Raw genomic sequence first — 16674 nt, forward strand, 5'->3', positions numbered from 1 at the left:
AAGCTAGAGTTTAAAGTAAACAATGGTAACTTCAAAGCAACAAAAGGCAGATTTAGCATAATTTCTCAAAGGTATGAATGTGAATTGGCAAGACTACTATTAAAAAAATATATATATATGAAATCTTGCTACAAGTGTATTTTGTGCCTTCATGGAATGAATAGAAAAATAGATGAAATGAAAGTTTTAGGAAAGAGTTTATAATGTGGCCAGAGAAACCAGTAAGATAGAGGATTTGGAATGTTTTAAATTCCGCAAAGGATGACTACAAATTTGATGAAAGGGAAATACCTAAATTCACAAAGTGTGAAAAAGAAGAATTTATTGATAAATTCAGCTCAGTAAAAGTTTTTTGAAAACAAGTGACTTAAATGCATCTTAAGATTTTACAAGTATGTAAACAGGAAGAGTTGCAAGGTAATGTAGGTTCTTGATAGAGATGAGAGAATTTATAATGGAGAGTAGGAAGGCACTGAAACTGATAAAGAATTACCATGCTAGCAGTTAATCTACATCCTAGATTTTTGAAAGAGGTGGATTCTCTAGTTATCAAAAACCACATCTTACAGTAGCAAAATATGACCTTCCTCTAAGGAGGGACATGTGTAGGAAGTAAAATATAGCAATGCATTTAGAAGATATTAGGTGGAATGGACATGGATCGATGAAGGAGAAGTCTATTTGAGAAGTTTAACTATTGAGTGGAAAAACAAATGTGTAGTCTGCAGATTTTTGGCAAACAAGGTTAAAGCACATAGCATAGATTGAGTTGATCAGAAAAGCAACAATAAACTGATCCTTCTCTGGTTGTTAAGCCAGCTAAAGACATGATAGGCATAGGTTCTCAAGTCCCAGAATTCAATATCAATTATTTAAAGGGGACCAACTGTAACATTTCCAGATTTGCCTATGATACACACCCAAGTGCAAATCCAGGTAGTGACAAAAATGTGTGGCAACAATATGTAACAAAACAATAAAAATCTGGAAAAAAGTCACAATAGCTTCTCTAATACAAGACGGTTACCAACAACTGCAATAGGAATGCAAATAAATTGAAGAATGGGAAGCAAATTTTAAATTCTTTCCAACAAATGGCTGAAGCAAATAATGTAGATTAAGAGGTTGATACAAAAGAGAATAATGTTACTGAATAGCTCAGTTAGGATGGGTCAAATCCACTCTGCATAAAATTTACCATCAAATGAATGCGACAATGTAACAGACCTCTAAAACAAGGAACATTATTCTGATTGTAGAAGGCAATGTGATCCTCTGTTTCGGAAGAGACCACATTTCCCCATTTTTTTTTCTGCAGTGTTTTGTTGCTATTTCTTTCTCTTTGAACGTTATGAAAAAGATTCTTACTGTTTCCTGGTACATGTGGCAATAATAAATTGAATCACAAGCAGATGCTAATCTTTCCAAAGGCCAATTATTGACATGGCTTTTATTGTTACTGACGTACGATTCCTTTCCTTTATTGTTGAACATTGTGAAAATACTGACACTAAAATGTGAACACTAGAGATTAAAAAAAAATAACTTTCATATCTTTGGAAAGTATTACTGTAGTTGTCTCTACTACCTCAAAACACTTGGTATCCAGCACCTATGGGAATTGGCAGATGCCAGATAAATGTACTTACCAGTTGCCTGAGACTTATTCTTACGATGCTTAACTAATACACCTGCATTAAGAATAAACAGTTTAAAAGACAAAAATACTATACTGTACTTACACTGAACAAACTTCACTTACATGAATATATATGTTAAAGCATTTTACTTTATTTTCAGTCACATTATTTAAAAATATTTAACCGTCGCTGCATCTGCAGGTTCTCAGGTTGACTGCACATGTTGCACAACAAAAGCAGAGGCCAGGATTTGTCTTGGTCATCAATTTTACAACCGAAGTAGAGCTCATAGGCTTACTTAATAGATGCAGTCATGTTACATCTTTGCCACAAATGTAACAATGTATCACAGCTGTTATGACATTGACATTTCTGCTGTATTGAACCTTCCTGAAGACAATAAATGCTATTGTTAAGTACACTCACTGTGCTATTGCCTAAAGGACATGGGCATCAACATGCCCAGCATCTGCATATGAGCCTTTAAAGGGCACAGTTGGTGTAGCAGTTAGCACGATGCCTTTACAGTGCCAATTATCGGGACCAGGGTTCAAATCCTTTGCCGTCTGTAAGGAGTTGGTATGTTTTCCCCATGTCTGCCTGGGCTCTGTTTTCCTCCCACCGTTCAAAACATACTGGGGGGGGGGGTGTTGGTTAATTGGGTGTAAATTGGGTGGCATGGACTCATGGGCTAAGCTGTATGTCTATATTTAAATTTAGAATTTGTGTCGAGATGAGCATGGTGCAAGACAGGAACTAAAAATGTCTTCAGTTAGAGTATGGTAAATCTGTAGATTTCTATACCCAGGAAAGGTTATACATTTAAGGTGATACATTTCTAAACATTAAGGGAGAAAAAAGAGCGAGAGAAAGAAACAATTTTTGTTGTTGTTTCTATTTTCTTAAAAGAGATTTAAATGGATCTATTTTATTCAACGTACTATCATTTCTAAGATGGAATTCCAATTTTTAAAGCAAGCATATTGAAATAAGAGTCAAACATGAACAACAGCAATGGGTTTTCCAGGGGTGCCAGTGTAGCTACTTCAGAAAAAGTAAACCCAAGAATGGCATCAAGAAATAAAGTAACTATTTGCTACAATAACCATGGAGACAGGAAATATAATGGCCTAATAAACTTACTTGAGGAAGGATGTTCTGGGTTTGGAAGCGAACCAGAGGAGGTTCACCAGATTGATTTCAGAGATGAGGGGGTGAGCCTATGAAGAGAGATTGAGTCAGCTGGGCCTGTACTCAGTTGAATTTAGAAGAATGAGGGGATCTTATAGAAAAGTATAAAATTATGAAAGGCATTGATAAAATATCAGCATGAAATTATTCCTGATGGTGGGGAGATGAGAATGAGGGGAGATGAGAATGAGGGGACATAGCCTCAAGATCCAGGGAAGTAGGTTTAGGACGGTGATAAAGAGGTACTACTTTTCCCAGAGGGTAATGAATCGATGGAATTTGCTGCCCATTGAAGCAGGAGGCTACCTCAGTAAGTATATTTTATACAAGGTTGGATTTTTTTTTTATAAACGAAGTGGGGGGAATTAAGTGATATGGGGAAAAGGCAGGTAGGTGATAAGCCCATCAGATCAGCCATAATCTCATTGAATGGCAGAGGAAGCTCGATGGGCCAAGATGGCCGACTCCTGTTCCTATTTCTTATGTTCTTAACAATGTGAATCCAAATTTAATCACCCTGTACCAACAATTGTGCTTCCCCTTCTCCCACTCCAATGCCTTTGATACTCAGTTGTCTGCATTTGTTGTTTTAAATGTCAGAATTTACCAGTCTGGCTTCTCGACATGGCAGCGTGCATTCTGGATTTGAAGTTAATGCACAATGTACCAACTTCCCAAATGGAAAACTAAAAGAGTCAATTTCACAGTTGCTGTATTTAAAATGTGTTTATCAGGAAGAATAAAAAAAACAGCTCTACAGGTTAAACAAAGAGCTTAACATGAAAGTTTAACAGCTTCTTTGCATATTAAATAACCACAAAACTCAAATCATACAGAATAAATAGTCAAAAATAATTTACACATTTGGTACAAAGATCAGGGAATGGGATTTGTGAACTGTTTAAAAGTTTTCACATCTCAAAAGGGGACAAAAACCTTTACAACTGATATGGCTTTTTGTCGGAACAATGCTATGAACATTTTTTTCTGCTTCTGTACAACATTTACATCTTAAAGCCATTCAGAACCTGCTCCAAAGCCAAAGCAGAACCATTTGTTGTAGTGCATCAATTAGAAATTCACAGGAGAGTCTCCCCATCAGCAGCTTGACAAAACCCATTGATTGGAATCAGATCCTGTGTTTCTTTTAAATTACAAAGTTTATTGTTCTAACAATGGGCTCCAATAACCATTAATCATCATTATTGGAGAAAACTACACTGCTTTAGAGAGACAGGGCCCAATAATGCAAAGGTTGATGATAGAATACACATTGGGTTAGTATTAAAATACCAGAGTGATGCTGACTGAATTTTTTATCATGTTCAGAACTTCCATTCAGTCAATGACTTAAATTAGATCTCAGCATTCTCATTGTCTCAAAATATTCCCGACATTATTCATTCTCAAGTTCATTTTAGATTTTTTTTGATGTAAATGGAAAATTAAAGCTCTGATGGGAAGTTTCTCTCTAACATACAACACCAACTAACACTTTCAAAGGGTACAAAGTAAGTGTCAAGATTCAAAGCTTCAGTCACTAAATGATTGGAAGTGGACCCCATGTTCTTCAGACATCAGGATGAGGACTGTGAAGGGAGAAATATACCTGGTCCTAGCCCATAGAATGATTGATGGCCTACATCTGTTCTTACAAATACAAAATAATACTGGTTGGTGTACAATGTAAAGAATTCAACTACAATTGGTTGCATTTTTGAACTGCCTGGAACAGAATCCAATCTTAACACACTTTTAGAAGAGAAATAAAATTACCATATTATGATTTGCCAATCTCTTTCAGTTGTGATGAACATTTTTATAGTTCATTATAGGTTCTCGCATCCATAAAGCACATATTAATCCAAATGAATGTTATAACTCAACTTCAGCTGATTTAACAAAACAGCAATTTAACAAATGGTGAAATCATTGGTGAGTTAGAAAGATTTCCAATCTGTTATATCAGCACAAATAACACACCCCAGTTTTAATTTCAATTTTATAAATATATATTTACCTTCCAGTGCAAGATTAAAACTATTAAAAAAAGCAGTTAATAAATTAAATACTGAATGCAAAATGAAAAGTTTGCCTTGTACAAAAACTAAAAATGTTTTGTTCCAAATTAATTTCAATCAATGTGTAAATTTTGAAAATACACTACCTCATAAATACAAACCGCTACAAGAGTTTGAAAGATTTGTAAAGCAAAATTAGTAGCTCACAAAAGACCATCTGGTATTGTGGGGTCATCATTCTGTGTGTTGAATTGGTTGGGGGGGGGGGGGGGGGTGGACACTATAGGTTTTACCAATAAGGCAGCCTTCTCAGTGATGGCTGTAAACCTTCCCAGTTCACAAATTTATGTTCTTAGCACAAATGTTGTTTTACAACTGGTTTCCTGGTATTTAGTATTTACACACATCAATAGAAACCTAAACAAAGCTATACATAAATTTTAGCACTTATACCAGAAATAGCAGGATGTCAAAACATGGAATGACGGCCACAATAACTATGAGACAATATACAACTTCATCTGTAAACAATGAATAGTTTGGTGTTCTTCAATCAGGTCATCAATACATTGCATTCACTATCAGATTAAAACTGGCAAGATACATATTAGTTCATTGCTTGGCCTAACCGAATGCTAATCACATTAGACATCTGAGAGTTCAACTCAGTACTAGTCTGTTCGAGTTTACATGCCAGCTGATAAGCATTGCATAAAGGCACTGCATGGTTGTGCAATGGATATTCTAACAGCTTTATAGATACATTTACCGTTAGCCCTACTGGATTAGGTGATGTATGAAAGGTAGATTAAGATAGATATTAAATCCCACTTTCTCTACTGTTAGCATTTAATATTGACAACGACCTCCATGGCAGAGATAGTTTCTTGCATGCAAGGACAATAGAAACCTTTCAATTAACTCAAAAGTTAGGTGAATGAATATACTGGAAAATGTGATTTCCCTGCAACCATTCACTCTTAAATGCATCCCTTTTACCTGAATCATTTAACAGCCATCAGTGAAGAAAGAAACCTTTGGTTTCGTAATATTGGAGTGCAAATCTAAATTGTAATTGAGGGAACTAGTAAAAATAATAAAAGATGGGATTTGTAGCTTAACACAGAATTAAACTGTGAAATAGTATGTATTAAAAGCAGAAAAAAAATCTGAAGAAATTTCTGGGACTGCTCAATAAAAAGTACCAAAGCTTTGAATTCTGACAAACATTTCATTCTGCATTCAGAACATCCATGATGAGGCGCAAATCTGGAGGAACAAGTGGAGGCATCTTTCCCAAGTTCAGACTTACTTGGAAAATTAATCTATTTTTGTTCCATTTTAAAAAATCCATAGTAGCTTCCTCCTATTCTTCATTCTATTGCAGAAGAGACAAGAATTATACAAACCAAGTAAACATGATAACACACCCAATGAACAGTTTCTATTACCTACCACTATTCATTGTTTGGTATCACCAAAGCAATCACATTAACAGGATTAATGCACAAGGGTAAAAGCACAAAGATCGACTAATTAAAATTTATTAATGACAATCCTGGGGGAAGGGAATCCCAAACACTAACCTTCTATGATTGAAACTGTTTCTGCAATGATGCTGGAATACTCGAGTCAAAAAAAAACAGGAGAAAGCTAAAGTGGAATATTTGTCCACCCTAGGGAGCTACTTCTAATTCTTTGCTAAACTCAAAGTTCAATGTTACTTCATTACTTAAATATACAAACCAAAACTTCTTTAATTTCAAAGACTTCAAATTCAATATAGAATACAAGTTTAAAACTGTGTTTTCGCTACATTAAACAAATCCCTTTAATAATGCAGCAGACATTTACCAAAACTTTAAAGATGCAAGATAGCAATATTTTGTTGTAAACAAAAGCAGAAAATACAAAATATGGAGAAGTGAACCGCAAAACTGTTACGTCCTCTAAGATTTTGCACATTATAAAAGAATATTTAACAGAGGAGTGTTACAGATTGTGATCTACTGAGATCACAACTTTCCAAAATCCTCAAATCAATTGGCTTGTCTGGCTCACAGTAAACTGGACTTTACCTTTTCGAATTATTTTGGGGGGAAAAAAGTCAATTACTGCACTGCAACATGCAAGGTTGATCCTGGTGCAATAACCTACTGCTTGCGAGACATTAGCTTTGCAATTTATTCTCCTTTCCTTGGTTTACAGCCAAATTTGGCACTATTCAACAATATAGAATTGGGAGACAATCCTTCCAAAATAATTGCTCATAAATAGCTTGCATTAAAAAATAAAATACATTTTATTTTAGAACCCTATGTGATGGGTCAAACTAACAATGTGTTTCTCGAGATATTTACAAGATCTGCAGATGGAAGAGGTATGGAGGGCTATGGGCTGGGTGCAAGTCAGTGGGACTAGGTAAAGAAATGGGTTGGCACGGACTAGAGGGGCAAAGGTAGCCTGTTCTATGATTCTATACTGAAATCTCTGTGAACAAAGAGAAGCAAGAGGGACTCAGCTTGTCAGGAGGCTTCCATGGAGATAAATGGTCAAAGTTTTGGGTTGGGTCCATGGATATTGCCTGGTTTGTAGACTCCCCTCTCCCCCACCTCCCCCCCCCCCCCCCCCCAGCTTTTCTTTGTTCACTCAATGCAAATATCTAACCTACTTGTATAATTTACAGTTATGGAATAAATACTCTGCAGAATAAATGTTTCATTTTAAATTGGAAATCTCATCTGTTACTGAATCAGAATTATACTAGTATTGGTGAATGGAGTTCGTATGCTTGTAGCAATCCAAATCTACACATGTTTGAATGGAGAGTTTGTCCTTGGGTGCTGACTTTTCATCCTCTGTTGGAAGGATAGGACCTTGTCACAACGACAAAAAAACAACCAAAACAGCACAAGATTACTTAAATGTAAACTGCACAACACTAAATGGGCTTGGGATGCTATACATGAAATTGAAAATGGTACAAGAATTTCAAATCTGAAGCATGGTTACTGAACGCAATGTAAAATACAACAAAAAAAGTCTTCAGGACAGAAAACCTTTATATTTGAAATGTATAGAAGTCATCACATTTGAGCCTCTGTGCACTTAAAACAGCACAGGAATAAATTGGGAAGATGTACCTCAAGTCTTGATGCTGAATGAAACAATTGCAAAATCCTTTACTCATTAGTGGGTTTCAGTTCAATTCCAATAGCCACTAATGAGAGACAACTAGCTGATAACAATCAAGCTGATTCACAAGCTAATACCCATTAAGGTCATGCAAGATAGAAAACCAGGGGAGAGGCAAGAGAAAAATCAAGGAATGATGGACTATAGAACAATTATCTAGAACAGTGGTTTTCAAATATTTTCATTCTATTCACATACCACTTTAAGTAATCCCTATGCCATAAGTGATCTGTGATTAGTAAGGGATTATTTGAAGTATGCGAGTGGAAAGAAAAAGTTTGAAAACCACTATTTTAATCATTCCTAATGGACTCGTTATGTGCAGGGTTTCATAACTCCAAAGGAAATGGGCCAATGGCAATTTTAAAAAGCAAAATATTTCAGTCACAACTGGGACAAGAGCAGTGGTTCTCAACTCCCCCCCCCCTACTCATATACCACCTTAAGTAATCCCTTACTAATTAGAGCATATATGGCATAGGGATTGTTTAAGGTGGTACGTGAGTGGAAAACCACTGATCTCGAAAGACAAAGGGTCAGAGGCATACTATTCCTCGAACTGACGAAGCATAGCAAGATCCTTACCTTTGGTGGATTTCTCCAAGACAAAGAAAGCAATAAACTATCAAACCACATGTTAAATTAATTTCATTTTAGAAGTGGCCATTGAACATTGGTAATGATAATTATTCAACAGCATAATGTTGCAAGTGGGACAATGGTTCAGTGAAAACAAGTCATCAGGAGTTTAATAATCTCCCTGCATCATATTTGTCCCACCAAAGCAGTATAACCATGTGGGCAATTGACTTCAACATACTTTCAGATAAAATACAGTCACATAGGTTTTCTTGATACAATGAGAACATTAGGTTTTAATGGAAAGCAAAAATGGGTGTGTTATAATGGTAAAAAAGGTTTGTATAATTCAGAACATTCAAGGAAAAAAGCTTGGTATAAACTATAACAATGTTAGTAGATCTGCATCAAAATCCTAAGATTTTGAAATCAATTTTGTTTCCATGCCCAATTCAAGCACATGATTGATCTGCACATGAGTTTCAGACATTGGTAAAGAATATCACCCTCGTGTACAGTCCCATCACAGGATCCTTTTGGCTTCTTGTAACTTCATGCTGTGTCAATGACTGCCAACTGAATATTATTATGAATCTAATACTGAATTAAAGGCAGTACTGTCAAGCATATTGCACATTTTTCAAACCTCTCAGTGTCATTTACAAATGGTTTCTCCAGTAGTCAATGCCCAAACTAGGCAGCTTAATTGGCAAGGTGCTGAAGAAAGGGGCACTCTAATTGAGCCCCTTGTTCAGTTTATGACCCTATTGTGAAAGATCACTGACTGGAGGGCCACTGTCCAAAAGCATCCCCTTCCTTGAAGTCTCAGCTCCTGAAAGCTCTTGTGCAAGGTCATTAAACCGGGCAATATAATCCATGCTGCTTTCATTCATCATACATGCCAGCTGAGAATCGACCTATATAATAAAAACAGCCAGATTGAAATTGAGTACAGCAAAGATGCGTAAATTGCAATTTACATTTCTCTTCCTAAAGATTGGGGGAACATGTGCCAGGCCAAAACTACTGTGTAAGAGTGAAGTATTGGCATCTTGTTCTGGCTATTAAAAGATTCCTGATTCAAGAGCAAAGACAAATTTATCTCAACCAGATTTTTCAACCTTATGTCCTTTCTAGTTGACTGAGATAGGAGATAGATGAATAATGCTCTGCCAGTATAACTCAACTAGGAAATAAAAATGTTTTAAAGCACTTCAATACGTCAATAACTCAGGCTCATTTCAATTGGTTGTTTTTTTAAAAAAAAAATCCAATATACTCCAAATCTTCCAGTGAATTGTCCATGGACTAAAATATACATGCATGAAATGTTGTATCTGACAACCAATTCAGAATCAAATTTAATGTCAAATTTTTGTTGAAAAAAGGTATAAATGAAGATAAAATTGGAACATCTATTCTTCCCCTACCTTGGAAAATCAAAATGGCATAGTTAGAATTTTTTTTTGGCCAGAGGATACAAATAAAACAAAAAGGAAAATACACAAATATTTAAGTATAGTTTTGATTTTTCTACCATACAAACTCATAAAATGATTCAAACAATGATCTATAATTTGTCTTGAAATGAATGCCAGCGTTGCTGTAAATCTATAATTTGGACATGGATGGAAATGCTGCAGCTATTGTCCATCCCACCTTACCTCAGAAACATCTACTAGTGAACGGGAAGCGAAAGAATCCCTGGAGTTTCCATCCAATAGGCTTGTTCCAAGCAAAGAGTTGTTATTGCTGTTGCCAGTTGTGAGCATCTTCCGTCCCTTTTCAGGAGATATAAGACTTGCTGCAACCAATGGAAAACATAATGATGGAATACAATGTATTTCTCTTCATTAATTAGAGCTTTCAAAGGACAAGATCCAAACTCATTTTGATTTGCTACAATTTTAGCTCGGATGAAAGCACTAATTCATCCAAATCAACATGTGTGGACTAAACGCCAAAAACAGTGGTTCTCAACCTTTTTCTTTCCACTCACATACCACTTAAAGTATTCCCTATGCCATAGGTGCTCTGTGATTAGTAAGGGATTGCTTAAGGTGGTATGTGGGTGGAAAGAAAAAGTTTGAAAAACACTTTTAATCGTACCTATGTGTATGGTTTCAGAACTCCAAAAGAAATGGGGCAAAGACAATTTTTCTCAAGTAAAATATTTCACTAACAATTGGGACTGGAGCAGTGATTCTCAACCTTCCCTTCCCACTCACATACCACCTTAAGCAATCCCTTTACTAATCACAGGGCATGGTCCCGGCATGAGTGGGGACCTCGGTGGGGAGGTGTCAGTGATAAGCAGTGGCCAGCATTTTTATTGGTGAGAAAAGCCTTCCCTTGTTGTTTGTTGTTCAAACACTGTTACAAGTGATTTGCTGTTGCTACTGGGCTGTTTTTTTTAAAAAAAATGACCAATTCTCTGAAAAAAAAAGTTTATCTGATGTAGGCCCAATCCTGACCATTTCAGATAATCAGAGTGGTACTGTACAATGTCAGAAAGTATACGGTCATGTACTTAAAAAAAAAGGGCAGACTTTTGTTTTAAATGGGGACAAAATGAAAAATAGCCAGATGCAAAGGGACCTGGAAGTCGTCATGCAGGATAGCCTGAAGGTAGCTTGAAAAGAGGTGAAAAAGGCAAATGCAGTGCTGGCATTCATTTCAAGAGATTAGAATTCAAGAGCAGGGATATGATGTTGCAGCTTTATAAGGCACTGATGAGATTCCTCATTTGGAGTATTGTGCAGTTTTGGGCTCCTCATGTACTGACATTGAAGAGGACTCGAGGTTCACAAGGACGATTCCAGAAATGGAAAGGTTACCATATGGGGGATACGGGGGGGGGGGGGGTTTGATAGCTATTGTCCTGTACTCATTGGAATTTAGGAAAATTGGTGTGTTTTTTTTGGGGGGGGGGAGGAGGGTGGTGGGATCTCACTGAAACATTTTGAATGGTGAAAGGCATAGACAGAGTAGATGTAGAAAGCTTGTTTCCCATGGTGGGAGAGTCAAGGACAAGAGGGCACAATCAAGATCAAAGGTTGTCAAGTTAGAACAGAAATGTGGAGGAACTTATTCAACCAGAGGGTGGTAAATCTGTGGAATTTGTTGCCACAGACTGTTGTTGAGGCCAAGTCATTGGGTGTATTTAAGACAGAGATCAGAATTCATGATTACCAAGTACATTAAAGGTTACGGGGAGAAGTATGGGCAGTGGGGCTGAGTGGGAAAATGGATCTTGTGTCTTATGGTCTTAGTGTTACCACCCTGAGATTCTTTTTTCCAAAATGCCAGACAAAATTTCTTCTTATCAGTACTGCCTAAAACTGTACTCGAAAAGATGTGTATTCAAAATAAAGAAATGCCAACAAACTGACTGTGTAACATAGAAAATAAATATTCAATAATAAAATGTGCAAAGCAGGAGTCCTTAAATGAGTTGGAGTTTGTTTAGTAGGAGTCTGATGGTGGAGGGGTAGCAACTGTTCCTGAACCTGGTGGTACAAGTCTTATGGCAGCAGCAAGAACAGGCTCATGTCCTGGTGGTGGAGATCCTTGATGTTTGCCACTGTTCTCTGATAGCAGTGTTCCATATAGATTTATCTCTATGGAGGGGAGGGCTTTCTGCTCAGAGGTATTGGTGCTCACATACCAGGCCGTGATGCAGATGGTCAGCACACTTTCCACTACACATATGTAGAAGTTTAGAACCACAGAACACTGCAGCACAGAAACAGACCCCTCTGGCCCTACTACTCTCTGCTGAACCATTTTTTTCCTAGTCTCAATGACCTGCATCCAATCCATAGCCCTCCATACCTCTCCCATCCACGTATTTGTCCAAATTCTTCTTAAATGTTAGCTCACCACCTCAGCTGGCAGCTTGTTCCACAATCCCAATGAAGAAATACCACGTAATAGTCCCCCTAAACCTTTCCCCTTTCACTCTTAACCCTTGTTCTCTGGTTTATATCTCACCTACCTCAGTGGAAAAAGCCTGTACTGTACATTTACTCTATCTATTCCCCTCAGAATTTTAAATACTGCTAACAAATCTCCCCTCATTCTTTTACGCTCCAGGGAATAAAAAGTCTTAACATGTTTAACCTTTCCCTGTAACTCAGATCCTCATGTCCAGGCAACATCCTAGTAAAACTTCTCAACACTTTTTATATCTATTGATATCTTTCCTGTAGGTGACCAAAACTGCATTCAATACTCCAAATATGGGCTCACCAATGTCTTGTACAACTTTGCCATAACATTCGAGCTCCTATACTCAATGCAGGTACAGAATCTTTTATCTGAACCTTTGGGACCAGACAACACTTTTCAGAATACAGAATAGTAATGGCGGTATGTTAAGTAACTGCACGGATTTCAGATTTGCGCAAAACAAAGACAAACTCCAATTAGAAGGGTCTCTGGACCAGGGTGGGGGAGGCCTGTGGGCATTTGCGGCAGCGGCGCTAGACAGATGGGGTTTCAACACCATAATCTTCAGTAAGACGCTGCACAGATACACCATGATCAAGCTTCTGCAACAGATACTTTCTGCACTATCGATAATGACAGACGCTTCCTTTTCTGCTTCTCATTGTTACCCATAGGGGACTCTGCAGTTCTTTTTGAAATTTTCAGTCTTCAAAGTCCATGAGCAGCAGAAGCACATCTAACTGATAGGAGCAACGAGACATGGCATTGGACAGGAGGGGTTGGTGGTGGTGTGGACCCAGATTGAAGGGGGGGGGGGGAAACACGTCTACGATGAATTGAGTATCCGTATACCACAAATCTGAGACACAGGACTCTTATTTTCTGTTTGCACCTATAAAGTAAGGACCAACACGGAATATTCAAGAGCGAGAGGAGCATGGGTCATGTTTGGCACAGACGACATCCATGGAAACAAAATGAGGCCTCACCAGCACAATTGCATCAAAATCATCCATTTATAAACACCAATCACTTGGTAACAAAGGCCAAAACACCATTTGCTGCCTTAACTATTTGTTGGACCACCCTGCTAGCTTTTCGTGATTCATGCACTAGAAAACGTAAATTCCTTTGTACTTTACCAAATTTGCAGTCGCTCTAATAACATACATTTTGATTTTTCTTCACAAAGAGCAAAATTTCAAACTTCCTCATGATAAACTGCATTTGCTAGTCTTTTGCTTACTCACTCAATATTCTATTGGAGAATCATCGTAACCGTGTCACAACATGCCCTTCCATCTATTTTTATATTAGCAGCAAATATGGAAATTTTGCACACTGTTCCTACCTCTATCAAAAATACTATTTGTGGATGTAATGGGACTTGAAACTAATCTACCAATAGTAACTTGATATACCAATGCTAAAATATTTTGAGAGAAAATAATAAGAATATAAAAGAAAAAGAGACATTAAAGAGGTTTGTGTGCTTCAGAAGATTGGGAGTAAACATCCCATTACACTAGCTGAAGGAAAACTGGGATTTATTCCAGAATCCTTGCCAACATTCCACTTTTAACTAACATCAAAAACAGATTTACCTGGTTTCAATGTTGTTTTTGGAATATTGCCTACACAAAATGACTGCCAGGTTGTCCAATGTAACAGGCACTACACACCAAAAGTATTTCAATGTATGAACACTTCTGGGATATTTTGAATACCCAAGGCAAATCCTAGGTATGCTTTCTTAAAGGTCTGTGTAATATAAAAATCTTTAAAATAGTTTTTGCTCTATAAATATAGAATTTGCTCACAACATTTCCTGTGTAATAATTTAAGTTTGCTACCCACAGTATTTGGAAACTAATGAAGTGAGATATGGCAAACAAAATCTAATTATAGCAGGCTTTCATCCCTCTTCATTGTCTGAATACAAGTTGTTTAGTCACATTGTCAGTTTCCCTCCCCCTCCCTCTGGATGCCTCCACTATGTTTATGAATTGAGTACAGGAGTTGGGACATCATGTTACAGCTATACAAAATGCTGATAAGGCCACATTTGGAGTATTTTGGGCAATTGTAGTCACCCTGCAATAGGAAGGATGTAATTAATCAAGAAAAGGTGCAGAAGAGATTCCTGAGAATATTAGCAGGACTGGAGGGTTTGAGCTACAAGGATAGACTGGATAGACTTGGACTTTTTCTGCTGGAGCAAAGAAGGCTGAGGGGCAGCCTTACAGATGTATAAAAAACCATGAGGGGCATAGATTAGGTGAACAATCAGAGTAGGGAATGTAAAACTAGAGGGCACATGATCAAGGCGAGAGGGGAAAGATTTAAAAGAATTCCGAGGGGCAACTTTTTCCATAGAGTGTGGTGCACATATGGAACGAGCTGCCGTAAGAAGTTGAAGAGACATACACAATTATGACATTTAAGACATTTGGACAGGTTTATAGATAAGAAGGTTTAGAGGATATATGCCAAATGGGACTAAACTTATATAGTCGGCCTCATCAGCGACGATGAGTCGCTCTACATAGAAGAGGTGGAAAATTTTGTGATATGGTGTAAGAATAACAACCGGATTCTCAACGTGGACAAGATGAAGGAGAGATGATTGTGGACTTCAGGAGGACCAAGAACGACCACCTTCCACTACACATCAATACTCGACAGTGGAGAGTAGAGAGCACCAGGTTCGTTGAAGTCCATTTAACAAGTGCCCTATCCTGGACATACAACATCTCCTCAATTGTCAGGAAGGCACAAGAGCAACTGCACTTCCTGAGAAGACTGAAGTGGGCAAGACTATTGGCCCACCATCATGGGAACCTTCTACAGAAGCTCCATGGAGATTGTCCTGGTCCACTGCATCACATTGTGGTATGGCTGCTGTACAGAGTTAGATCAGAGGCAAATCTGGAGGACCATAAGAGTGGGAGAGAGGATCACTGGGGCCACCCACTTCTCCACACCATCAACATGATCTACCAGGATTGTTGTCTGAAGAGGGTGTGCAAAATTGTTGAGGACCCCAACCACCCTACACACAGCATCTTTCAGCTACTCTCATCAGGAAAGATATACAGGAGTATCAGGACTACCACAACCTGGCTGAGAAAAGCTTCTTCCCGCAAGCAGTAAGAATACCCAATCACCAAAGAAAACTGCTCACACTAACCATCAGAGACTAACATTCACAAAATAAAAATTATTTAAATATATTTGCCCTGCATATGTATTGTTTGTATGTGTGTTATGTCTGGTTGTATGTCTGCATGTTTTGTACAGAGGACCAGAGAACGTTGTTTCATTGGGTTGTACTTGTTACAATCAGATGACAATAAACCTGAATAGAAAATTTGGTTAGCATGCATGATTTGGGCTGAAGGGCCTGTTTCATTACTGTACAGCTCTATGACTGACAAACTGGAGGAAGCCAAGTGAGTCAATTGAAGAAATAGTGAACTGTCTTAAAAGAAGCAGAATAAAGGATATTTGAACTAAACTGAGATCAATACCACATTACCACATCTACATTATGTTGTTGCTTACTGGAAGACAGTAATCTGAACCTTTCATTGGCTCTAGGAATCTGGAATAAAGGATTTGGAACTGAAAAACACAAGCCACTATTTACGATGAATCCAAAATGTGACTGAGACCTTATAAACTACTTTTAATTGTTTAAGGAATGCGAATTATATATGGGACAAAATTTTAAGAGGACAATTAAATACACTTACACAACAGACTACCCAAAGAAGAATCACCAGAATCAGTTGGATACCACTGTGGATCATGGGTAGGAGAGGGAATCCAATTGCGTTGAGGACTGGCTGGTGGAGATGTGAGATTCTTAGAGTTGTCATTACCATTCAGTTTTGTGAGGGAGAGAGAAGAACCATCACCTTATCAAAAGAAATAAATTGATTTGCATTAGATGCCAATCCAACAAGTGAATTATTGACTACTCTTTGAAAGTATTTAATTAGCTGTAAAAACCAGTTAAAATATTATACAAATTATTTAAGGAATGTTATAGCCTTAATTGATGGTCACTAATAGCTGTTTGATAATAACATGAT

The 16674-nt window shown here is 37.5% G+C and overlaps 1 protein-coding gene across 6 annotated transcripts in view; it reads right to left on the reverse strand.

The window, feature by feature from the left end:
* Nucleotides 1-3542: 3542 nt before the first annotated feature.
* cramp1 (cramped chromatin regulator homolog 1) overlaps nt 3543-16674 on the reverse strand; it is a 71567-nt gene continuing 58435 nt past the window's right edge. For 5 of the 6 annotated variants that reach the window (XM_069905950.1, XM_069905952.1, XM_069905951.1 and 2 more), the window contains exons 18-20: nt 16333-16497; nt 10291-10430; nt 3543-9543 (exon numbers count right to left, since the gene is read on the reverse strand). In XM_069905950.1, coding sequence (XP_069762051.1) covers nt 9391-9543; nt 10291-10430; nt 16333-16497 — 458 coding nt within the window. In that variant the 3' untranslated portion in view covers nt 3543-9390. The remainder of the gene's footprint in view (nt 9544-10290; nt 10431-16332; nt 16498-16674) is intronic. The other variant, XM_069905954.1, reaches the window with a different exon arrangement.

Source organism: Narcine bancroftii, chromosome 12 (genome assembly GCF_036971445.1).
Source record: "Narcine bancroftii isolate sNarBan1 chromosome 12, sNarBan1.hap1, whole genome shotgun sequence".
NCBI lineage: Eukaryota > Metazoa > Chordata > Chondrichthyes > Torpediniformes > Narcinidae > Narcine > Narcine bancroftii.